This window comes from Nuphar pumila, chromosome 12 (genome assembly GCF_984573655.1).
Source record: "Nuphar pumila chromosome 12, dmNupPumi1.hap1.1, whole genome shotgun sequence".
Taxonomy (NCBI): Eukaryota; Viridiplantae; Streptophyta; class Magnoliopsida; order Nymphaeales; family Nymphaeaceae; genus Nuphar; species Nuphar pumila.
This window is the reverse complement of record NC_143260.1, coordinates 23,984,354-24,011,679: the sequence shown is the minus strand read 5'-3', so window position 1 is coordinate 24,011,679 and position 27,326 is coordinate 23,984,354. Positions and strand designations below refer to the sequence as shown.

The 27,326-nt window shown below is 38.2% G+C and overlaps 1 protein-coding gene across 1 annotated transcript; it reads right to left on the bottom strand.

Moving 5' to 3' along the window:
- Positions 1 to 8,911: 8,911 nt before the first annotated feature.
- On the bottom strand, positions 8,912 to 9,812 carry LOC149820329 (uncharacterized). The gene is made up of 3 exons (XM_089983412.1): positions 9,451 to 9,812; positions 9,169 to 9,366; positions 8,912 to 9,091 (listed from the first exon to the last, which is right to left on the bottom strand). The coding sequence occupies exons 1-3, from the start codon at positions 9,605 to 9,607 to the stop codon at positions 8,919 to 8,921; spliced, it is 528 nt and encodes a 175-aa protein (XP_089839538.1). The 5' UTR covers positions 9,608 to 9,812; the 3' UTR covers positions 8,912 to 8,918.
- Positions 9,813 to 27,326: the final 17,514 nt, after the last annotated feature.

The following is a 27,326-nucleotide window of genomic DNA, read 5'->3' as shown; positions in this document are numbered from 1 at the left end:
ACCCGCAACCCAAATCTTTAATGAAACCACCCAGTTGGGCAATTTGGATATGTCTAAGGATTCAAAATATTACAAGCTTTAAAATATTATTTTCTTAATACATTTGGTTTATTCTTCGATACGATCTTGTGGGTCTTTCATAGGTTAATATAAATCCATTTACGTTAACCAAAAATTGACATAACTTAATATGGATCCAGGATCCATTGTGCTTCGTAAATCCTTTTAATAAATCTGGATCCAGAAATCTGATGTTTTAATTATATGATTTGGAACTATGGATCCAACTAAATATACATTGATCTCTATGGTTTCAATACAAGGATCCATATATATATTGAAATTCTGATATCGAAGATCCAAATGCAATATTGTGGATCCGAACATCGCCTTAAGCTATACCAGTTCTAACTAAAGTGTTGTAGAAATTTTCTCATTAAAATCCGATTTACTTCAAGGATCCAAATAGGTTATCCAAGATCCAAATTCGAATAAATAATTAAAACAATAAAATATTCGTGTATCACCTTAATAACTTAAAATCTAAATTTATTTATCTGATAAAAATCGTGGGTATTACAAATTTTGCCTTTTATCAGGAGCTGGGATCTCTCTGGACACCTCGACGGGACAGTTCATGCACCGCCAGAGTTTGTGATGCAGGAAGAGCGAGATGATAAATGGAAGGTTTCCAACAAATTGATTCGCAATCCAGAATTTGGGACATGGAGGAAAAAAGATCAAGCAGTCATTGCTTACATCACCTCTACCCTTTCTCAAGAGGTATTAGTGGACATTCCCGACGAATGCTCAGCTATGGAGTTATGGCAGAGGTTGGCGCAAACATATTCACAGATTTCAGAGGCCAGAATCCTACATTTAAAAAGAGAATTCCAGATCTAAAATAAAGAAAACTTGTTAGTTACAAAGTACATGAACAAAGTCAAGACCATCACCGATCAACTGGCCATGGTGGGTTGTGAAATTCTCTCCTTTCATTGCCAAGTTTTGAAGATCTTCGCGCGAAGTTATTGCAGTATGACGTTACCATTAGAGGAGAGATGGCCATGAACTCCAGCAACTATGATGTATTGGTTACAGGGATGACGTCAGGAAGAGGACGTGAAGGTTTTCGAGGTAAACGTGGACAGGAAATGAACAATCAAGGAGGCCGTGGATTGTTGCCCATGCCCAACATGTCACTCAACTCCTTCTCAGGGAACCAGAGCTCCAGGAATATACCGACATGTTTTTAATGCAATAAAAAGGGGCACAACAAAGCTAATTGCTGGTACAACTCACAGAAAAAAAGAAAATTTAATGGTGCAGGATCCTCTCACAGAGGAAGAATAGGAGAATACTTGAAGGATGATGAAAAAGATAATGTGAAGAATCTTTTGATATCTGCCCTTTCAGAGTTAAACTTCAAGTAGAATGAACAAGGAACTTGGTACATTGATTCTGGGGCTGCAGCACATGTGACATGTGATGTCAGTAAGATTTCGAAACCTATTCCTTATCGTGAAAAATTTTGTATTAAAACTGAGATGGTACCCTTCACTCTATATCTCATACTGGAAATGTTAACTTTCCACTCCCTAATTCTTCCTTAAATTTATCTAATGTCTATCGTTCTCCAGTATTGTCAAAAATATTGTTTCTGTCTCTAAACTTGTTGACAATACTAATTCTTCTGTCGAATTTACTAATTCTTCTGTATGTGTCAAGGATCTTCTCATGAAGAAGGCACTCATTGAAGGAGAATGACAAGAAAATATATATGTCCTCAAGAAATCTTCTTCTTCTGTTTGTAGTGCTTCATCAAATTTGTCGATCAGTCAACCAATTCATCTAGTGTCGTCCAAAGATTGTTTTAGTTTATCTCAGTGTAATAAGTCAGAGATTTGGCATCGTCGTTTGGGTCATTGTAATAGTTCATTTATTGAAAAACTTGTGTCGAGTGGACTTGTTCCACGGTCTAGTTTGAGTGTTGAGTCTGATACTTCACTTTGTTCCAGCCGTCAACTATGTAAGAGTCATGTTCTTTTTAATTTAATAAATCAGAGAGGTTCTGTGCCATTTGAAATTGTCTGGGGACCTACCCCACAATCTTCTTTATCTGGTAGTCGCTATTACGTTACTTTTATTGATAGTTATTTCAGATATACTTGGATTTATTTTATGAAACATAAATCCGAGATGTTCAAGCTCTTTCGCTCATTTTACGCTTTAGTCTGTAATCAATTCTCATCTAAAATTCAACATTTCCAATGTGATGGGGGGGAGAGTATTTATCAAAGGAATTTACTGAATTTCTCCAAAATAACAGAATAAGTCTTCGTATATCTTGCTCACATACACCACAGCAAAATGGTGTGGCGGAAAGAAAACATAACACATTGTGGAAAGTGCCTTGAGTATGTTGCATGACACTTATATTCCCGTGAGTTTGTGGACGAAAGCCTTCCACTCTGCTGTGTATACCATAAATCGTCTACCCATGAGATTGCTAGAGAACCAATCCCCTTATTTCACACTTTTCGGGATTCGACCTGATTATAATAAATTACGAGTGTTTGGTTACATATGTTATGTTCATATTGATAACTCTCAACGTAACAAGTTCTAGGACAAGACATGTTTGTTGCAAGCTATGTCACATGGGTGCGGGTGCGACACGGGTGCGGCGCAATTTCAAAATTTTTGGACACGGGGACTCGGCTATATATATATAACAATAATTCTAGTAAACAATTAAAATTAAGTAGCCAAAACTATATAAGATAAAAGGATATTATCATTGTACAGATATAATTTAAATTGACTTGTAATAGTAAACTTCAAGTCTGCAGTAAATTAAGTAGCCAAAACTATGACCTTAATTTTTTCGAAAGTTTCAATTTGGCACTCCCATTTCTTTATGGTAGTTCTTAAGCTAGCTTTTCTAATACTTGTGAAACTAGTATTTTTTTAAACTGGAAAAGCATTTATTTAGCTACCTCAAATGGTTGGGTTACCTTTTATCGTGTTTTATACATATTTTTACATAAGTTGTGAAACAGTCACACAGACTGTGCACACAGTCTGTGCAATGCAGTCTGTGACTGTGTGCAGTCACAGACTGTGTGCAGTGACTGTGCAGTTGCAGTTGCACAGTCTGTGACTGTGCAACTGCATTGCACAGTCTGGTTATATATTAAAAAAAAAGATATATAAAAAATGTTTTTTTTGTCTTAAAAATGGACATTTTTGGACTCAGTCAAAGTTGACCGAGTCCAAAATGTGGACGGACTCGGCCTTGACTCGTTGACCGAGTCCGACTCGGCGTTGACCGAGTTCGGGCCGAGTCCGAAGCCGCACCCGTGTCCGCACCCGTGTCGGGGTGTGTCGACTCGGGTGCGGCACCTCCCTAGCAGAGTCCGTGTGACATAGGTTGCAAGTTTGTTGCAAGGGGTATCGATGCTATGACCCCACCACTCATCGCATCAGAGTCTCACGAAATGTTGTGTTTGATGAAACCACTATTGAGGACTCAGGGAGTATACATGGGCACAACAAGGACGTTGAGTGGTATCAGCCATGGCTTGCTGCAGAGTTACTTAACCAAATGGAGATGCATGATGTTCCCTTATGCCATACATCACCCGTTGAACGGAGTGAGACCGATGCAGAGCCTCAGATGGAAGGGTTGAGAAATACGCAGGCTCCTATCATGCCTACTTCAGATGCCGCAAAATTTCAAGGAGTCATCTATGTACGACGAAACAAGAATAATGCTCAGCTATGTCATAGGGACTCGACAAACTGGGTGCTGCACCAGCATCAATGTGACACGGGTGCAACACCCGGTGCGGTCAACGGGACCCTAGGTGCAGTCAATGCACCAAGGGTCATTTGTGTCCAATTTTTGGACAAAAAAATACTCCCTACTTTTCTTCCGACGAACGCAGAAAAAGAGAGGGGAAGGACGTGGCAGGGGTCCGCCGACCTTCCGGCGAACGCAGAGAGAAAGGGGGAGGGCACGACAGGGAGCCGTCAACCTCTTGTCGGCCCTTTGGCAAACAGAAGTAGAAGGAGACGAAGAAGAAAAGAAGAAGAGAAGAAGAGAAGAAGAAGAGAAGGGGAGAAGAAGGAGATGCGTACCTGAGAGAGAGAGCCGACGTCATCGTCGTCGTCGGGGTTCGATCACACACCAGGAGCGAGAGAAAGTGCATAATCGAGAGGGAAAGGAGGAGGAGCGCAGGGGTGAGGGCTTCTCCCTCACCCTTGTGTGATTTAAAGGGCACAAGAGGACGCAAATTGGACCTTATCAGCAGAGGAAAAAAAAAAAGGCCCGCGGCTACGCAAGCGTTAATTTTTTTTTTTTAAAGGGAAAACCCTTAGGGTTTTTCCTGGACTCGGTTCTGGTCCGGGTCTGATTTTTTTTTTTTGTAAAATCGTGGGTTTTACACCTACCCCCAACGAGCAAAGCCCTCAGAGAGATGAGACAGTTGATCCTGGGTGCGTTGACCGCACCCAGGGTCATTTATGTCCAACTTTTGGACTTTATATATATATTGCCGCACCCCCGCACCCAAGTTTTTTGAAAGTGCCGTACCCCCGCACCCGCACCCATGTGACATAGGTGCTCAGCAAATCGATGTGCAGCCCAGGAGGACTGGAAGAATCTGACACCCTATTGAGAGATGGGTCAATTATAACAACTTCTCCACAGACCTACAATTATTCGTTTCTCAGATTAAAAAGCAGGATGAACCCATCAGTTTCTTGCAGGCATACATGTCAATCAAGTGGGTTGAGGCTATGAATGAGGAGATTGAAGTTTTGCATGAATGTGGAACTTGGTAGATTGTTCCTAGACCCTCAGACAAAAATGTTGTAGGTTCTAAATAGGTCTATAAGATGAAGTATAAACCTGATGGATCCATTGAACACTACAAGGCGAGACTTGTAGCCAAAGGCTTTACTAAAAAATATGGGCAAGACTATGATGAGACGTTTAACCCTGTTGTCAAAATGAGAACCATTCGATTAATTTTATCTTTGTCGGTTCAGTATGGATGAACTCTCAGTCAGTTTGATGTCAAAAATGCATTTTTGCATGGCAGTCTGAAAGAAGAAGTGTATATGGATCAACCCCCTGGTTATGCAGAACACAGTTCCAACACCCATGTCTGTAAATTACGAAGATCCATCTATGGGCTAAAGCAGGCCTCTCGTTTTTGGTTTGATAGCTTCTCTGTCGAAGTTCAACGACATGGGTTCATTCGATCTCACCTCGATCACTCTCTATTTATCTTTCGGGATCGTCAGGTCAGTACTTTACTTCTCATATATGTGGATGATATTATCATTACTGAGAATTCTAATGAACATATAGAAGTTACAAAAGCTCTCCTGAGCCGAAAGTTTAAGATGAAAGATTTGGGGGTTCTACGTTATTTCTTGGGGGTTGAGGTAGACCGACGGGATAGATCTCTTTCATTAACTCAACACAAATATACCTTGGATTTATTAGATAAGGCATGTATGAAGGATTGCAAACCACTATCCACTCACAGTGTATTGAATCATAAGCTCAGTGCTCAGGATGGAGAGGTATATGGAGATCCCAGGCAATATCGCAGCCTTGTGGGTATGCTTCAATATCTCACTTTCACTAGACCAGACATTGTGTATGCAGTGAATCAAGTCTCGCAATTCATGCATGATCCGCGCACAAAGCATATGAATGTTGTCAAGAGAATCCTTCGATACTTAAAGGGAACTCTTGGGGATGACTTAGTCTATCATCAAGGTAAGACTAAAGGGGAGCAACATCGACTAGTTGTATATGCAGATGCTGATTGGGTTGGAGATCCAGATGACAAAAGGTCGATTTTTGGGTATTGTGTTTTTATTGATGGGAACTTAATAGCATGGAGTAGCAAGATGCAACGTGCAGTTGCACAATCTAGTACAAAGGCCGAGTATCGGTCTATGGCAGCAGCTACAACAGAGGTTACATGGCTGAGACATCTTTTGATGGAAATAGGAGAAACTATTCTACCCACTACTCTCCCATGTGATAATCAGAGTGCCATCTAGATTACTTTCAACCCCATTCATCACAGTCGTACAAAACATATAGAGATTGATCAACATTTTATTCGGCAAAAGGTAGAAGACAAAGAAGTTGAACCAACCTACTGATCAAGTGGCAAATTTATTCACTAAAGGTCTTACCCGCATACGATTTTGGTTCTTGAAGAGAAAGTTGTCCATGGTGCGCGACCATGCACAACTTGAGGGTGGGTATTGAGACTGGGTTGTTTTACCCATGTTTACGGGTTTGGATCTGGACCTGAAATCTATGTATTAACCCTAACTCCTTTGTATTTTTTATATTGGGTCTGGAACTGATGTAATATCCAAACCCAATCCAGTTTGTAATATATATATATGAAATATAGGGCACGATCCCAACGTGTGGGATTCAACCATTTGTTGCAGCCACCCCTCTCTCTCACAATCTTCTCCTTCTGCATCAACCGAACTCTGGAGGACAAATTCTTACAATGGGTTGACCATACCACATATATATATATATATATATATATATATATATATATATATAGAGAGAGAGAGAGAGAGAGAGAGAGAGAAACGGGTGGGGTGGGGGGAGGGGTGGAAGATAATGATAGAGGACACCAAGCTCGGTGGGGGATGAGGGCGCGGATGTCCGGGTGGCCCTGGTTCTTGTAGATGATAAAGTTCTAAGTGCAGATGAAGATGTTATTGGGGCCGTCGCCACCGCTGGGGATGGTGACGAGCAGGTTGGCGCCATTGTCGATGGGCTCCAGGTGGAGGAATTTTTCCTATAAAAAATCATACTTTTTAGAAAATTTTTCTTTTTGAAAAGTTTTCTCCTGTTTGGAACGATTGGAAAAGATGTACTTTTTTCTTTCCTACTCTCACTTTTCCTACTATTTTCTCACTTCCAAAAGTGCCCTTACTTTTTCACCCTTTTCTTTGATCAACTTCGGATTTATTTTTTTTACTTTGTCTTCCAAAAATCAAATCCTAACAATTATAACAGTAGAAGTGGAAAAGACAACACAAGGAATTTGGTAAGACACCATGGTATGATGGAATTTGGTAAGACACCATGGCATGATTGCTGACATTGGTAGGTGATAACTTTGATAACTCAAAAATATGTTTCTGGTCCATTTCACCAATACAAGAGGGCATCATAAAAATGGCAACTAATCATGTTGGAAGTATTCCAGTAGATGTACCTTTGTTAGGTGGGGGTGATGGCAGTACCCGGGCAGGTAATGACGCTACTGGTTTTATTGATTTCTCTGAGGGTGATACAGAGGGGGAAATCTTAGGAGGATATATAGGACCTGATACATGAATTCAATAAACAAGATGAATATAGATACAAATAGAAAAAAAGGATGCTTCACAAACTAAGTCAGAAATTTCAACTACTTTCATTATCATGAAGCAGGTTTCCAGCAGTTAAAGTCAACAAACCTGAATGGGTTATTGGGTTCTCACTCAAAGGAAGTAGAGAGTTAGCAGGAGGATGTGGAATGCCTACAAAAACATGATAAAGTCATGTCAGCTGTCACATTTTTTATGGAAAATGATTGCAATGGATAAATCAAATTGAATTATTGCACTACCTCCAAAGAAGGGTGGAGTACCATGTTGCATGTGCCACATCCAAGTTGGAGGAAGCACTGGTGGAAGAGATGGTCTATCCATGCCAGAAGGGTTTTGAGAAGGAGATGGTGGGATAACTGGGCCTACAAATACAATGCAAGAAAATTCATGTATGAAACCCTAGCATTTCCAAACTTCAAAAGGAATTTTAAAAAATTTCCCAGCTCAAACAAGCAACCTTGTCTGTGTGGTGGAGAAACTGAATGTGAAGATGCAGGTGGAAGATGACTGACTATCCTCTTCATATGATGCTTGGAACCTGATGGTGCAATTGATGAATGTCGGCCCCTGATGATTCGCTCTGGAGATGGAGCTATAACAGAAAATGGAGAAGGAAACAAACTAGATGGTGCAGATACTGGACTGTTTATCTGTTTTGTTGCATGGGGTTCAGAAGATACACCTGATGGTATATATACAACATTCGGAGGACTGGCAGCTTTTCCAGATGTGGGTCCTGCATGAGATGCACCTGCAGCATATTAAAAGTTAGATTTGCACACTTTTATCAACCAAAAAATTATTCATTTAGAATTTTAGAGATGAATACTTGGAGGCCACGAATGGCCTGATGCTACCCTAGGATGTGCTGGGCTGGACTACCATATTGTGTCCAGTGGATGGTAGGAGAGATCCATGGTGGAGAAGCAACTGGATCTTTCATATAGGGCCACAACATAATCCATCCAAAACAAAGAAAAATATTCCATGGCATAATAAATGTGACACTGAATCTTTTCTGTCAGCATGATTAATTGTGCAAAATACATAGCTGCACATGAGGAAATCACTATTTCTACATTTAAACCAAGTGAAAGAGCAACTGAAGAAATGACTGGAGCTGTATCTTGAATTTCTGAGCTTACATGGTGGATTTGGTGGTGAAGCTGTTAGAGACAATGCAACCGACCCTTAATCAAATATGCAGGAAACTAATTAAAACTGTACAACAATCAAAATGCTTACCATATATTCTCAAGCTTACCTACAGGTGGTGGTAATTTCTCAGTCATGACACTGCTTGGGGCAGTTGCACGACTACTTGGTGCTATTTCAAGAATTCTTCTATCAGACATCCAAGTTTTAGGATGGGGTACTGAGGGAGACATGCTGAATGGAGAAAAAATATTTCCTGCAGAAGCTATTGTTGAGTACTAAGAATTTTATGTGACCAAAATATTTGGCAGGCAGAGGCAGACAAATTAACCATTTTCAGTGTGTTCAACTGGTGCAAATGCTTTGATGGGTGAAGCAGATGTCCTCAAGTGTGGTTGTTCTGTTCTTACATTAGGGGGCAGGGTTGGACCTGACCCTCGCAGGACTGATTCTGGTGCCAAATTCCTCAGCAAAGCTACTGGAGGAGGTGGCAAAAGTCCTGGATCACAAGTATAAAATTATTAAAATGTGCATAATATATGATATGGAGAATCAAGATATTTCTGTGGAAGTCACCTTCAGATGCAGGTGATTGAGCTGGTGCTTTGGAAGTTGGTGCCTTTCCTTTAACTACTAATCCTGGTTCAATATGAGGTGACAGAGCTATTTGTGAAAGGAATGGAGGTTTAATGCTTAGATAATAGGATGGAGCATCAGGGGATACAGAGGGCACAACCCATTTAATGACTCTTTTCACTGACTTTGGTGGTGAAGCTGCAGAAAAGATGGAATAAATCATACATAGTAACTTTCAAATGCATCAAAACAAGGTCCATAACTGCAGAACATCACGCTTACCTGAAGGTAGAATGCCAGGAGCTGGCACTTTCAGATGCGATGTTTTCTCAGGAGATTCTAAACCAACCTCTCTTTCATCAATACTTGGTGGGAAAGATGGAACTGTTTGCGAAACATATGCTAAATTATCTGCAAAGAGAGTGAACACTAAACTCATCAATCAGTTAAAAATGATTGGACACGTTAAGAACACAATGGAAATTGCAAACCATTTTTATGATACATACATGGTACAAGATTATATGCAGGTGGAAGTGTAATTTCCATGGAAGAAAGTTCAGTATCGGCACTAGGAGAAGGAGATCTTGATGTCACTACATCTTGCTTGACGGGAAGCAAGAAAGCTGATTTTCTTGGAGGCACTGTAGAAGAATCCAGCATTGAAATGCAAAACCAATAAAATCTCAGAACTACGTCACACCACAAATACAATGTGGTAAAACAGACCCTTAGCATTCAAAGAGTGACAATGAGAGAACACAACTATTGGTACAATTAGAAAGCAACTGTCATATTTCACTATGTATACCCTAACACAATTATGACAGAAATTTGCAATGGGAACTGATGCATACATCCAGAGCCCAGAATGCAGAAATTACCATTGATGCTCAAAAATTGACCAGTATGAGTTGAAAACAAATAATGATAATGACAGAGTAAACAGACTTCCTCAATTTGATGATTCCTCCAGATACAGACCATCTTTGATGAGACTGCGGACCAGTAGGTTACAAACACAGACTGTCACGTGTTCATGTACATCAGTCATCTCATCAAGGTTTATATCTACATGTATCCTCCCATCCAAAATGAATGATGCTAATGAGATTAGGAACATCTTTCTTTTTTTTTCGCTCAGGAACCATTTGCATCCAAATAGTTCAAGGAAAACCTGAGATAGAGAAAAGAAGGACCTTATATGCCATGAATGAAGTGGTGTTTTATTTTCTCATTCTTTTTCTCCCTTTTACCTAAGGAGTTATTTGTTGCTTGGTAATGAGAGGTAATTTTCTTATGTCATGTCATTGTTGAGATTTTGCTCCTACGGACAAGTTGGTCACAACATTTAAGGCTCAAAGCAATTTAAGCACCTAACATTATTTTCCTTGTACACGATGATAATTGATAAATCCTAACCATATCTGGTGAAGCATACTCGTTTGGATCTTCAAGATGTTGAATTTTCACATCATTAGACATTCTAACATCTACTGCAACAATTTACTTTTGTAAGCCTAAAAATTATGACCATAAAATTTTTTCTAACTCTGCGAAATGCACGTGAAGCCTTTTAATTAAAATAAAGATGAATATCCAAATTGAAGTAAAAAGAACATTGAAATTTTCCACCTTCAAAAGAAGATAACATTTTGAAACTACTGCATACAATCAATTCCCAAAGTGATTAAAGTATAAACGTAACTTTGGTTGCATACAAGCTCTGTGCCTCCTGTCTGTCAACTCTCACTTTGGATCAAACACGTCTAAAACTGGGCCACAACATTGCAATCGAACCCCACTAACAAATTTGCCATTTGCTCTAATAAAATTAAAGAAAAATAACTCTAAGAGATACAAAACGAAACAGAACCGAAATGCAACTCCAGTAGGTGAACCAAGAACACTAACACTGCATGACCATCTTAATCAATCAAACGAGAAACCAAGAGAGAACCCCAAAGAATAAATTATACCCAGAAATCCATGAAAGAGCGGAACGGAAACAGCAGAGAAAAGATGGAGAAGAAGAAGAAGAAGCACCACCACCGCGGTGTAGAAAACCCGCTTCGGCTCCGAACTCTCTCCCTCCATTGCCAAATCCAGAGCAGAAACACCTAGCAGAGAAAAACCCACCAATCTTCCCTCACGTAACGCGCAATGCCACACCACCCAAGTGAATTCCAACACCCACAAACCACCCTCACACCACAACTCCCCCCCAAACACCGGAAAAAGAGGCCAACACCATTCAACTTCCAGACACCAAAAACACCGCAACGGAACAGAAAAGGGGAGTTGGGCAATCGAGTTTGGAGTTTCTGCAAGGGACTTGAAAGGTTTGGGGCGCAAGGAACTGTTCCAACCACCAAAGTCATCAATTGGCTAACGGAAACTGAAAGGAAAAGCTGAATGTGTGTGCTTTTTTTGAGACCGAACTTCTCTGCTGAAGCAATTCAAGTGGGGGAATTCTCTTGCTGGGTACTTCCAGAGAGAGAGAGAGAGAGCAAAATTTTACACTTCGTAGAAAATTTGCGTGGGTTGGTTTCATTCACCCCTCTGACCACCGTCACCGACTCACCACTAGACGACGCAGGGGTGTCAGAGGGTCGGGTACAACTCGATCCAGTAGGGTCATAGTTGGTAACAAAGGAAAAGGACCAGACCCATGAGCTCTGGATTGGTATAAAGAGTCGGCTATGGTTTATGAAATTTAATATCAGACCTCAGTATGACCGTAGCTCCAATTAAGATCCGTAAATCTTTTAATGCAACACACAGAGAGAATATTATTTTACTGATTATTGTTCAGGTACGGCTTGTGATCGGAATTTGGTATGTGTTTTTCTTAAGGATAGGTTTGATCCAACATGTATGTAGACTCATTACCAGTATTTTCTAGTCAGTTCGGAGTCTGAACCTTCTCATTTTTTTAGTGAAGGTCCCACTTGTTGACACTTCTAAGACAATGGCACCCTTCCTAGTGGATTGCACGAAAATTTGTGCATTAAGCACCCCCATTACTCTCCATCAAGTCTTGGTTCCCACACTTGACAGTTCCTGTTTCCAAGATGGAGGGTGATCATGTGCTTAATGCACAAATATTTGTGCAATCATATTGCACCTGTTATAAGGGGGCATTTGATCCTCACAGACCCAAACCACAAGGACAGATCATGATGCCTCTGCACCTGACTGCCCTCCATCTTTAGGTACAGCTTTTCAGCTGTATGACTCAACAGTGAGATAGACGGTGGTCATGTATAGCGGCGGTGTGCAATGACCCAGATCAGCTTGCCAATCAAAAGAAAAGAAAAGCCAGTTGTTAAAAGGTAGAAAAGCTTTAGTCGGTGAGATATGGGAAGCATGGACCCCATGCAACCTTGATGTTTTCCCAAGCAAAGCTACAGTGGGCCCACATACCCAACAGGCCAATTTTTTGAAAGCATGGGGTTCACTATATGGTCCCCCCGCCCCTCATGTGACTGTCATTTTTTTTTTATCCATGAAGAACTGTGCTGGATAGGATGACAAAGATACACTTATTAATTCCAAGTTTTTATGACGAGGAATGAGAGCTGGGTCCCTTATGGTAAACCATGGAAGGGATCACCGACACCCAATCTCTCACTGAGCCCACCAGTTAAAGGCATCAGTACACATGGTGGGAGCATAGTGACTGATGTCGCGAGATTTATGAAAAATCTGGCGATAATATCACGAGAAATTGCGAGAAAGTTTAAAACGGCAATTTCTAGTGGGATTTTCAAAATATCGCGAGATTCATGAGAAAAACATCAATACCGCAATTTAAACACGATATTTACGTTTTAAATGGCTATTTATTGCAAAAAAATCATGTATTTTTATTTTTAAATATTTTTTATTAACATTTTCTTATAAAAATATTTTTTAATTTTTAATTAATTTTTTATTGCCAAGATTTTGCCAGAAAAATGCAAAATTTATGGATTTTTTTTTTCAATTTCTAGCGAGTTTTTGAAAAACTAGAAATTGCCGATAAAAACTTTTGTTACTATGGGTGGGAGTTGGACTTGGGATACCTTCTCCCAGGCCCCCGCTAAACATAATAGAATCTTATGATCTATTAGAAACTATAAAAAAGTTGGCACACAAGCATTGGGATTGTAAGAAAACAATAAAAAAAGTTACTCTCTCTCTCTCTCTCTCTCTCTCTCTCTCTCTCTGGCACAAAGATGGTTAACACAACAAAAACAAAATTGGGACACACAGGATTCCCAAAATCAACACCATGTACGTGGGACAAGGCTTGCTGTTCACTGTGCATTGTGCATTATTTCTTATATAAGTGGTTTGGCCAGTGTTGTGAGAGGCGTACCCCTCAGTACTTGAAGCTTACGCCTCACAGGCGAGGCACACACTCAGTACCTGAAGCCTTCTGAATACATAATTATCTAAAATAATTTCAAATATAACACTGTTTGGATTGCCCTTTCAGCTAAATTAAATGTTTGATGCAAGTTTCAATAGTATTAATAGCTCCCGACGTGGTGGTAAACCACTAAAAATCTTGCATTAGTATAACTAACTTAAATTTACATATACTTGTATATAAGTAAGAGATGTGCGCAAAAGTGCATTGCTGAAAAACTATAGTTTCGTGATAGTTCTATTGCATGTATGCATTTGATATGTCCAAGAAAAAAATATTTATATGCATCACTAAGATTTTTTTTTTGTTTAGGCCATTTTTGATGGAAACAAATTCAAGGTTATAATTTAAAAAATTGGGAGCTATTTATTTTTCAAGTCCTTCAAAAACCTTATATTTACTAAATCAACCATCAAACAAACTCATATATGTATATAACAAACTCATATATGTATATTTATATTAAAAAATAATTTACCAGTGCTATTTTATTAATATTATATATTTTATTATTTTGATCATGAAGCTTACGCTTCAACGCCTCGAGGCTTATGCCTCACTTCATAACATGCTCAACGCCTCGCTTCGCCTCATCGCATTTAACAACCTTGGGTTTGGCATTTGAGCATGCTAAGCCATATGTGCCCATTTGACGAATTGATTGATAGAAACTAAGATTTAAAATATAAAACCTAAATAAAATAATATAAATATATAATATCATATACTCAAACAATAAGAAACGTAATGAAAATATACTTTAAATAGAGCTTTTGGCCTTCTTTGTATTCTTCTAAAAGCTTCTTGTGGCTATCTCTCTCAACCTTAACCTCGATACAAAGAGACTAGTTATTTTAAAAAGTACCTCTCTCCTCTCAACCACTCTGTTTTTTTTCTTATATAAGACTATTATCATATGTAGTTAGATTTATAGGGTGAGTAACTACAGGTCACTTTTAGGTCATCTCTCCTACTTTTAACCTTTACCATTTACTGAAACCGTAAGTGATGTGGGATATCCATATTAAACGAGTCCTTTCGTACAAAAAAATTTCAACATCCTTCCAAAGTTCAATATCACATACAGGCTTACTGTCAAAACCCATAGTATGCAATTAACCATTGATGATCCAAAATACTAATCTTATCTTATGAAGCTTTTTCATAAAAATTTGATAAAAATTCAAAATATAATTTTAATAAAATATTTTAAAAATACTGAATATTTTAAAAAATGGTTTTGAATTTCTTGTTGGATACTCATCAGTTTTCAAGTATTTTACTAATTATCCAATATATACCCTTCAATATATTTAATACAACTTATGGGTATATTCAAAATAATTAGATCATATACTTAATAATAAGTGAGTCTCTTATGTCAAAAGATATTATAAACCTTTTTTGTATATACGAAAAATATCTACTATGAACATCATACACTATGACAACCGTCCAAATGAGTGACCCATCCTCATCCACAACTGTGACTATTTCAAGTAAAAAGGATTGAAAAACTAGTTCTTCCATGTTGACCTGTAGTCAAACAACTACTTATCCTACAATGATTCTTATATTATATTGGTGATCTCATGGCCAAGATATATTAATACCTACAAACAAAATGATCTGAAAGAATAATAAAATTAAGTGCATTAAAAAATATATTTTATTAGATTTTCAGGGCATAATATATATCTAACATTGATATTAGCAGAAAGTACATGGCATTCTAATGTTGGCACCCTGAAGAAAATACGTCTTCTCCTTTCCTTGCAATTAGCTTGACATATTCACGTAGGATGGAATTATTTCATCAACTTGCAGCCACAGAGATATGTGACTAACCCAAATAATCAGATAATGACATGTGGTTAGGTCCATATATGTAATAAAGAACATGGATGTAGACTCAAGGTTCAAAGATTATGGATTTTTTTTTCTTTCACCCATTGCACTAGTTCTAGTTGTCCACTAATAATTAAGAAGTCTTATACTAAGCAGGTTCACTTGGAATGATAGTCACAAACTCATTCTTCGGATTTTTTGGCAAGATTAAGATGTTCTGCTTTTGGGGAAAATATCAGGAAAAATCTTGAAACTTCTAAAATAAAAAATTTAAAAATGCATGCAACCCATTAAAATCACCATGAAACATATATTAAAAAGGGTAGTTTTGTCATGACTTTGTCTCTTTTTGGTTTTATCGCATAAAATTTGAATAAAACCAAAATGTCATATTATTAGTGACATTTAGCTAACTTCGAACTTCATTTGGCCTTAGTACTTGATTAACTTCATTTAAGTTCTCCCATATTCCCAAAGCCAACCCCATATTGAAATCTTACAAGATATTACTAGAAGTCCAACTTGATGGCATAATTACAAGGAAAGATGTGATAAATTTAGTGAATATTCATTGCTTTTCTGATTAATGTGATAATTATTCTTAAAAAAAAAAGACTATCTTGAAGGAAGTTAATTAAATGCATCTGAATCCAGAATGCGAGCAATTATCTGGCCATGCCCTTGGCTAAATTGAATAATCTAGATGGAGATGAATTTGTAGACACATGGATATGAATTGGCCATGCCTTGGTTAAATTGAATAATCTTTCGATTGATCATGGATCTGAATTGGCAGCAACCTGCATTAAAATTCTTGCACTGGTGAGAGTCTGCTTAGCCCCAGCTTGTCTATCAAAAAAGAAAGAAGAAAAAGTTATCATACTTAAGAAAATTCATTACATCTTTACTTTGATCTTAGGAAACGTTTCTATCAGTAGTCCAAGAGGGCTATTTTAATACTGTAAAAGGCAATAACAACACCATTTATGTCCCATTTGGATGATGCAAAGGCCATACTAAAATCCCGTTTTTTAGCATTAACCAGGTTTTGGTGATTGAACAACAAATGGCAGGATCTCTCTCTCCCTTGATGAATTTATTGCTAAGTTCAGCCAATGAATAGTAAAAACTGGCCCCTTTTTTTTCAAGAATCTGCGTTGTAACCATTTTTTGGCCATCCACTAGCTGAAAAAATATTTATCTTTTCCTTAAAAAAAATTTAGGGCTTTTGCCAATAAAAAACCTAGGTTTTCATGTTTTTGGTAATACAAAAAGAGAGAAAACTAAGTTCTTAGCAAAGTGGTTTACTAAAATCTAGTTTTTTGACAAAACATGATTTTTCTTGGGTTCCCCAACCAATTTCGATCATTGGTCCCCAGCACATAGTCATGCTACGTCTCATCGAAATTTAGGATTTTTTTATACACATTCCTTGAGTTTCAGGTTGCGAACTTATTATACTTTGCTATTCACCTAGAATACGATCATTGGTCCCTGACACAGTCTGACTAGTCAAAATTCAGGATTTGTTTATACACATTCATTGAGTTTCAACTTGTAAACTTATTATATTTCACTGTTCACCTAGAATACAAAGTATTTCTATGAAAAAGAAAGGAAATTCATATTCTCCCAACCACTACTAGGCACACTTGTTCATTTTTAAAGGGTATTTTCAAAGTCCCATTTGATAAAAATGTTTTTCAAAGAATATTTTTTTGAAGGTTTTCGGTGTTTTTGAATTTTAAAAGAAATCTGGTTTTACCATATTTCGACCCATGAAATAACAAATATCCTTAACCATTTCAACCAAAAGTAGAGATTTCTAGCTTTCCAATGGGCCAAAAATCATTTTGATTTGATATTAGAGTGAGGAGTTATGACCAAAACAAACTTTAGGACTTTGAAACAACTTGTTCAAAAAGTAAGACCCGTTTTGATGGTATTTTTGACCTTTTAAACAATCAAATTTGGTTCAAGCCTAAAATATTAAAATTTGAAGATGTTAGCTTTCAAACACATCAAACCGCTCATCATATGAACTTATAAATCTTGAGTTATAAAATTTTCCTGAAATGTGCTAGAACGGGTCCAAACTGACTTGGGCGTTTGACTCAAATCAGATCCACATCTATTAGAATGCCGATATATGTAGACCGGATTTAGATGAATATACCTGACCAGAATCAGATCCAGATCTACTGAATCAGTGCCAGTGTGACCTATTGGGCACTGATCTAAGTGGATCGATCAGATTTGGATCAAAACTGACCTGACTCAAATCCAAATCAATTGGGTTGGTGCCAGTGTTACACACTGGCGCTGACCTATGTGGGTCTGAGCCCGATCCGGTTAGGGTGGCACAAACCTAGTAGGGTCGATGCTAGTGGAAACCACTGTCACTGACCTAGACTGATATGCCATTGCATCTCACTGGCAGTGATATGACTGGGTCTATACGGTTTTGGATCCAACCCAATCTGAACTGATCTAGTTGGATGGGTTGGCGCCAGTGTGATCGGTTAGTGTTGATCTGGGTCAGTGCCAGTAGCTCCAACTAACGACAATGCCTTTGGTGCCAATTTGGATTGGGTTCAAATCCAACCCAATCTAAGGGACTTGATTGTCACTAGTATGACCCATTGGCACCAACCTAAATCGACGACAGTATAGACAACTTGCACCAACCTTGGGTGGGGTATGGACGGTAGGAAGCTTGTAAATACCCTTCTTGTGCTCATTTTTCACACATCTTAAGCTCTTTGCAAGCTTTTCACTTGAGTGTGTAGAGAGCGACCTCACGAGGTAAATTTTCTAACTTTCTCTCTCTAGGCTAGGTAGTTTTCCTAATTCTTAGGCTAGACTTTTAACTTGGTTGACTACCAAGCTTGAGAAAATAGAAGAGAGTGCTTGGCTCTCCAACAAAGGAATAGCTTACTTTTTTGCTTTGTAGAGTAGTTTTCATATTGGAAGTGCCCTCTCCCATACAGGATATCCGGTCAGAGAAGGAATACTCTGCCAGATTTTTGGCTTGTGGTTTGGGTAAGAGGCTCCATTGGTTCATTAAGCAAGCGATAGGGCTTGCTAGAAGCATAGTTAAGTATTCTCGCTCATTCTCTTTTTTTAATTATTCATTTTCCTATGAATTTTGTTTCTTAAATCATTTTCACTAACTTGCACGCACTTGTATCCTCTTGTTTGATCCTTGAGTAGGTCCATCACTCTAAGCTTACTTCACAAGTACTCGAAGAAGCGAAAAGCTTTCGCAAGATTACTTTCTCCTAAAAATTTCAGCTTTGGTTGAGTTATCCTCGATCGTCACTTAGGGAGGAACGGCCTAAACTCGTACCAATGAGGGCCTCACATCTCTTAAAAAAGAAGTTAGATTTTAAAAGAAATATTTTTCTAAAATCTCTTTTCAACTATAGGATTTCGGTTCTACAGCCCCCTATTCCGTATGTTATAGTATAACATTTTAACAACGGGATAATATTTGTTAAAAATGTTTGTAGGTAAAAATGCTGCTTATTCATTATTTTTTGTTTTTCTACTTTTTTGGTTTTCTTCAATGAAACTAACCTTACATTTGCGATTTACACGTTTTTCAGTGAGAATCAGCTCTCAGATTGTCTAATCGAAACTCATTTTTAGCAAATATTATCACTTTAAATATACGTTGCTTGCCCTATAATTCAAGAATTCTAATTTGCCCTTCCCGTGACTTGGTTCAAGTACATGAGCTCCGTGACAACTACGTACTAGACATGCCAGGTAAGGAATGGCAGGGGCTGTCTTTTATTGTGTAATGTCTATCAGATTCCAGTTAATGGATAAATGGTTAATGGCATCACAAGTCTTGTGACAATTAAAACTACCATGTGTGATGAGTATATGAGTTTTAAAGTTTAGATGCATGAGAAGCTTTAAAATAACACTATTCTTTTTATCAATAAAGAGCACGATTTGGCTCATGTAAAAACATTTCATGTTATTTATGCATGAAATATATATATATATATATATATTATATATTACACTTAATAGTTTATATTTTATGTTTATATTTTCCATTCATCCTTCTTTATATATATATATATATTATATACATTATTCTTTTTGTATATTATACTTAAAATATAAGTTTATATATATATATATATATATTATCTATATATTATCTATACGAGTTCTCCTGTGTAGAGCCGAACACCCTGTGTTTAGGCTCGACTCGTTTAAGCTAAACAAGCTACTCATGGCTCGGCTCAATGAGTTCGTGATGAGCAGAACCGAACTGAGTCACGAGTTGGTCGGTTCATATACTAGCCCTAAATAGGACTCCTTACAATTTGGGTGTGGTTGCAACACACCTGGTTCAACAGAAAGAAATGACTCCCTGATTCCGGATGTGGTTTCTTTGTGTAAAAAAAAAATTAAAAAAAAAGATGTATCAATCCCTAATCGACTTGTAATAGCTTGAACCATGGACTGGGTTGATGAGCCAAGGCTCTCATAATCCATCTTAGTCAGATTCTTAATTATTCTTAAAAAGTAAAAAAATATATAAAATTTGATATTTTTGTCTCTCAAAAAAAAAAGACCCATTGGAATTTCAAACGTTCAAATTATGTCACAATGACATGCATATAAAAAAGGGGCATGGAATACATCATATTGCACTAAGAATTGCACAAAAAGACACGACACGTGGGGTAAGTTGGAGTATCCCGTGTGAGCTAGATGCCAAAACACACACCATGTGCTGTTGACATGAATGTTAAAACAGGCAAAACAAGCATTCACACTATTTAATCCACTGGGACAAATTTGTGTAGAAAGTTTGGCGGTACTATCCAACCGACATTAGTGTGACAAAAGTTTTTATCGGCAATTTCTTGTTTTTCAAAAAAACTCACGAGAAATTGAAAAAAATCCATAAAAATCTCGCATTTTTTGGCAAAATCTCGGCAATAAAAAATAAATTTAAAAATATAAATTGATTTTTTATAAGAAAATATTAATAAAATTTATTAATATTGCATTTAAATTGCAATAAATAGCTATTTAAAACGTACATATCACGTTTAAATCACGATATTTATGTTTTTTTCATAAATCTTGCTATATTTTGAAAATCTCACGAGAAATTGCTGTTTTAAACTTTCAGGCAATTTCTCGCGAGATTTTCATAAATCTGGCGATATTTGTCACTATGGTTCCATGTGGGATGTTAACCCTGGGGAACAACATTTGTGCAGTTTTACCAAACCTATTATGTAAACAGTGCATTTATTGTCTATTATCAGCTTATACAATGGATAGGGCACCGTTTCCTAATCTTTTAATAAGATTCTTTGTTAATAAAGGACATCTAAAACAGTAGGTCGGTAGTGGCTGCAATATAAGTTAACCCTACCTTATTTGAAAGAAAACAGTGGTTGAAGAAATGTGGATTTGGGGGAAAAGAGCTGGCATGCCTTCATGCAAGGAAGCAGAACTGTTCTCTGAAATTCAATATATGGGTAATACCATCATGATATATATATATATATATATATCTGAATGAAAAGTATTCAGAATTGCATTCAATTAGTAGAGAGGTTACAGAAAAAGTGACGAGATGTTACTACACAGTCGTATTATATGTTAATATCGAAGAGTAGAACAAACGGTTCAGAAAGGTGAGGCCACTTAAAGCCGATCCGCTGATGCAATTCTCATAATGCATCATTTTTTGCCAAAACTATACTTGCAGAGCTCTTTCTGAATAGCGCCTAGCATTCCTTTGCAACCAAATAAGGCGAAACAAAACACCTCCAAGCGAAGATGATTTTGCTACTACCCTTGCGAATGAATGGGATGATCATCACCTCCCTAAGATCATTTACTTGCACCCAAAAGTGAGGAGGAAGGTGCCACACTGTCATAAAGCATTCTTGAGAATAGGAACAACCCCAAAATAAATGAGACACATTTTCCTCCTCTCTTGCATAGAACACACTGGCTAGAAAGACAAAACCCTCTTTTCTTAAGCACATGATCTGTAAGCAATCTGTCATGTAGAATGAGCCAACCTGTTACTGCAGCCAATGTTGAGATTCAATAATAAGTTCTATAACTCTTCGCTTTTCACCTGCCCACAAGAGTTTTAGGTGCAGGTTGTTGAAATAACAAAACAAGAAGCAAAGAAGAGATGCACAGATGCACAACGCATGTACGTGGTTCAGCCAATGTGGCTTACATCCACAGAGAAAACCCCAAATGACACTTTATTTTGTTATTTTTTCTGGTTACACATTGTATTGGTTAAATAGCCAACAAGAGGCTATGCGATAACCACAATGCAGAAGGTAACAACCTCCCAAAAACAGAAGGAGCCCAGGATAGAGGAAACCTGCTAAAAATAAGGGGCGTGACCCTTATCCACAACGATGCCAACAAACTCCCCCTCAAGTTGGTAGGCAGATATCAATCTGTCCCAACTTGCTTATGATATCCAGATGTCTTCCTTTTCCTAAAGCTTTAGTAAAAACATCGGCCAATTGGTCACAACTTCTGACATGAGGAGTTTTGATAACTTGAGCCTGAATTTTTTCACGAACAAAATGACAATCGAGCTCAATGTGTTTTGTTCGCTCGTGAAAAACTGGGTTAGCTCCAATATGGATGGCAGCTTGATTATCGCATCTTAATTCCATAGGTTCATTGACATTAATTCCCATGTCTGATAGCAGAGATTTGATCCAGATGAGTTCGCACGCTCCAAGGGCTATGGACCGATATTCGGCTTCAGCACTTGATCTAGCTACAACACTCTGGTTTTTGCTACGCCACGTTACCAGGTTACCTCCAACAAACACACAATATCCAGATATAGAACGTCTATCATTTGGGTCACCAGCCCAATCAGCATCTGTATAACCAACAACATTCAAGTATGCATTTCTTTTCATCAAAATTCCTTTTCCCATTGTTCCTTTTAGGTATTTGAGAATTCTGTAAGCAACATCAAGATGTGGTTCTTTAGGGTCATGCATGAATTGACTTATCAAGTTGACTGTAAATGTAATGTCTGGCCGAGTAACCGTGAGATAAATGAGACGCCCAACCAATCTTTGGAATTCACCAATGTCGGCTACTGGTTTTCCATCATCTGTCCTCAACTTACTGCTGGAATCTACAGAGGTGTCTACAGGTTTGGTGCCAAGCATCCCTGTATCCTGAAGAAGGTCAAAAATATACTTTCTTTGGCAGATAAAGATTCCTTTACTTGAGTGAGCAACCTCTAAACCGAGGAAGTACCTGAGAGTTCCTAGGTCTTTTATCTCAAATTTATGATGAAGTCTCCTTTTGACTTGTTCAATCAAGGCTTCATCATTTCCTGTCATGATTATATCATCAACATATATGAGAATAATGGCAGTTTTAGATCCCTGAATAGACACAAACATGGAATAATCAACATAACTTCTTTTAAAACCCATCTCACATAGAGCTCTGCTTAACTTAGCGAACCAGGCTCGAGGAGATTGCTTCAGCCCATAAAGCGCCTTTTTTTAATTTGCATGCTACCTTTTCCTGGTCTTGGATCTGATATCCTGGAGGCAATTCCATATATATTTCCTCCTCAAGATCTCCGTGAAGAAAAGCATTTTTAACATCGGATTGGAACATTCTCCAGTTCTTATTTGCGGCTACTGATAAAAGAATTCTTATAGAATTCATTTTAGCTACGGGAGCAAATGTTTCATTATAGTCTATTCCTTCTATTTGAGTGTAACCTTTTGAAACCAATCTGGCTTTATACCTTTCAATAGTACCATCACTGTTGTACTTGATTTTATAGATCCAACGACATCCGACAAGTTTTTTTCCTTCAGGGCGATTGACGATTTCCCAAGTACCATTTTTTTCAGAGCCTGAATTTCTTCTTCCATAGCTTTTCTCCACTCTGGGTCGAGATTGACTTCTTGAAACATGTTGGGTTCACGGTGAGCATAAACACTTAAGGCATAGGAGATATAAGATGATGAAAGGCCTTTAAGAGAGAGATAATTTTGGATGGGGTGTGCTGTAGGGTAAGTGGTTGAAGATGAAGCCAAATAGGTATAAAAATCATTCAACCGCTCAGGAAGTTTGAAAATGCGACTGGATCTTCTAGTGGGAGCCACAATATCAGTTGAGGTTGATTCATGAGAAATCGGTTCATCAGCAATGTTTAAGTCTGACTCGATTTGGGTGTTGGGAGTCAAATTGGGTAAGGTTTGTAATTCGATAGACTCATAGTTTTGGACATTTGGAAGGGTCAATTCGCATCCCTTTCCCTTCCCATCCTCCCTTTGCGGATGAACCTCATTGTCAAGGGTAACCGGCTCATGAAAAAAACATTCATTTTAAAAAAAATGAACATCTCTGGAGATATACATTTTGTTTTGATGCGGATCAAAACATCGATAACCTTTTTTAACTGTAGAGTAACCCAAGAAAACACACTTGACTGACCTGGGTTCGAGTTTGTCTCTGTCTTTAGCTTGAAGGTGAACAAAAACTTTGCATCCGAAAACCCGCAAATGAGAAATAGATATGGGCTTATTGTAGACAACTTCCAATGGCACACGTCCTTCAATAGCAGAGCTGGGCAAACGATTTGAAATGTAGCATGCTGTTCCAATAGCCTCAAACCAGTATTCTTTTGGTATATTTTTTTCAAACATAATTGCTCTGGAAATATTCAGTAACTGACGGTTTTTTCGTTCTGCGACTCCATTTTGTTGTGGGGTCCCGGCACAAGTGTTTTGAGGTAAGATCCCATGTTTTGAAAAAAAATCTCTCATGTTAGTGTTGACAAACTCACCCCCATTGTCAGATCGCACGATCTTGATTTTCTTATCAAATTGGGTGAAGACAAGCTGATAAAAATCTGAGAAGACTCTTGAAACTTCACTTTTATTTTTAAGAAAATAAATCCACGTTGCCCGTGAGTGATCATCAATAAATGTAACAAAATAGTTGTACCCCAAATGTGAAAGCACTGGGGTAGGTCCCCAGACATCAGAATGTATCAAATGAAACATAAAATCAGACCTACTATGAGACTTAGAGAACGGTAGTCGAGTTGCTTTGGCATACTCGCAAGCATCACAAGCATTTGAAATAATAGGTAAATGCGGTAATAACTGATTTTGAACTTTGTATGAAGGATGGTCTAATCTAGTGTGCCACAACCTGCTCAACTCCTTGGCGTTGTATGCAACAAGAGCTTGAGCATCACTATCCAAAAAATATAGGCCATCGTGCTGCCGCCCTTTACCAATCACTTTCTGCATCCTTTGATCCTGAAAAACCACATTATCAGCAGAAAACACAACAACACAATCATGACTCCTGGTGATACGACTAATAGATAATAGACTCGCTGGAAATGTTGGAATATAAAGCACTTTTGACTTAGCATAGTTATCAAAAAACTAGGTCGAACCGATTCCTTCTACTGGGACTGTGCTTCCATCAGCAATGCATACGATTTTCTTAGTAGTGTACCGAATGTCATGAAGTTGTGATCCTTGTCCTGTCATGTGGTCGGACGCTCCAGTGTCCACAATCCATTTTCCAGATAACATATTTGAGGTAAAGCAGTGAGAGATACCTGACGTGTTTTCATATGTTGATTCTGGCATTTCCACCTGATGTCCCTTGTTTAGTTGTTGCAGAATGTTGGTAAGATCGGCAATGGATACAACGTTTGCAGCATAAGGGCTTCTTGGATTAGTGAGACCAGGGGCTTTAGGTGGTTTGCCATGAAGCTCCCAGCACCTGTCTTTAGTATGGCCAGACTTCTTACAATAAGTGCACCGAAACTTGGGCTTTTTCGAACTATCTTTCAGGTTAATACCAGTAGTGGTGGATGATGGTTGAAAGGCTTTGAAAACCATTTTTTCAATTGCGAATTCAATGACTTGAGATGAAGAATTCATTAATTTTCGTCTGGTCTCCTCACGTTGAATGATAGAACACACCGTGTTAAAAGTAGGCAATGGTGTTGATATGAGCATTTGACTTCTCAGGGATTCATATTCTGGCTTGAGACCAGCCAACAACTTGAAAATCCGGTCTTCCTCTATACGTTTTTTAATGACATCTAGATCAGTGGTGATTGGACGATATTGGGCAAGCTCGTCCCATAAGCCTCTGAGAGTCCCTAAATAAGTGTGGAAGGGTTTCTCTTGCTGAGTGAGAAGGGAAATTTCTTGCTGAATTTGAAAAATGCGTGCAAGATTATTTTGTTCACCATATACATCACGTATATTTTCCCACATTTCTTGGGCAGTTTCTACGAAAAAGAATCCTTCAGCAATACTAAAATCCATGGAATTAAGAAGCCACGACATTACCAAATGATTAGCCGACTCCCATTCGTCATATCCAACATTATCTTGTGCTGGATGAAGTATTTTCCTGTTATGTGTCCCAACTTTCCTTTGCCACTGAGAAATAGGCTCGCAGCTTTGGACCAACTAAGATAATTTGTTCTATTTAATGGAACAGTAGTAATTTTGAGAGAGGGGTTCTGATCATGGATGGTCAGTTTCATATTTCCAAGGCTTTGAGATGATGCATCCATGATGGCACACTCAGAAGGACTAATAAACCAAAAAACAAGGGCTGGGCAGGATCAGAAAGAACAGGGATACCTTGTGAAACAGGTGCTGATGGCAATCTACCTCAATGCTGAAGCAATAGTCCACCGTAAGGCTGAAGCAGTTAGCACAGGGATACCTTGTGAAACAGGTGCTGATGGCAATCCACCTCAATGCTGAAGCAATAGTCCACCGTAAGGCTGAAGCAGTTAGCTGTGCAGGCATACATAGGATCAAAGAAGGGGCTCTGATACCATGTTGAAATAACAAGAAGCAAAGAAGAGATGCACAGATGCACAACGCATGTACGTGGTTCAGCCAATGTGGCCTACATCCACAGAGAAAACCCCAAATGACACTTTATTTTGTTATGTTTTTTGGTTACACAGTGTATTGGTTAAATAGCCAACAAGAGACTATGCGATAACCACAATGCAAAAGGTAACAACCTCCCAAAAATAGAAGGAGCCCAGGATAGAGGAAACCTGCTAAAAATAAGGGGCGTGACCCTTATCCACAACGATGCCAACACAGGTTAGCCCGTTGTATGGCTCAGATCCATTCTCCAAAGAACTATCTAGAGAAAATAGAGATAAAGTTAATACATGCGATTTTTTGGTTAAATAGCCGAATGAGATATAATAGAAATTTTGAAGCATATTTTATGATATCGAGTATACAATTAAGTTTGTATCGAAAATTTGAAAAAATCACTCTTTGTTTCACCAAAATCGAAGTTAAAATAAGTTCGAAGCACACCCGACAAGTTCTAGGGGATATTTGACCAAAAAAAGGTCGACCCACCAAAAAGGGAGTCGACCCTTTGCTTGAAAATGACCCATAAGGGTCGACCCTCTGTAAAGAGTCGACCCCTTTTGGTGCTTTGGTATTATAGAGCGTAAGGGACCACGAGAGTCGACTCCCTACCCATAAGAATTGACCCCCCTGCTGTGTGTGTACGTGTGTTGGTTTGACACCTCACCCCTCCCCCACTGTTTTGCTTAAACCCCTAGGGGTTTTGAGTATCATTATCACTCCTTCCTGGTGCCCCTCCCTATGCTTTTTTCATCATCACCTTATTGCTGGAAAAATCATTGTTTTCAATTCTTGTTTAGCATTTTTTTTGTTGGGCTGAAGTGATTCTTTATCTGAGTTTGTGAATGTGGTTTTCATTGAATGGATGAATTAATTTTCTAAATACTAGTTGCATTCCATATAATCAGCATGAATTTATATTCTTTGGCTCACCGATTTGTGTT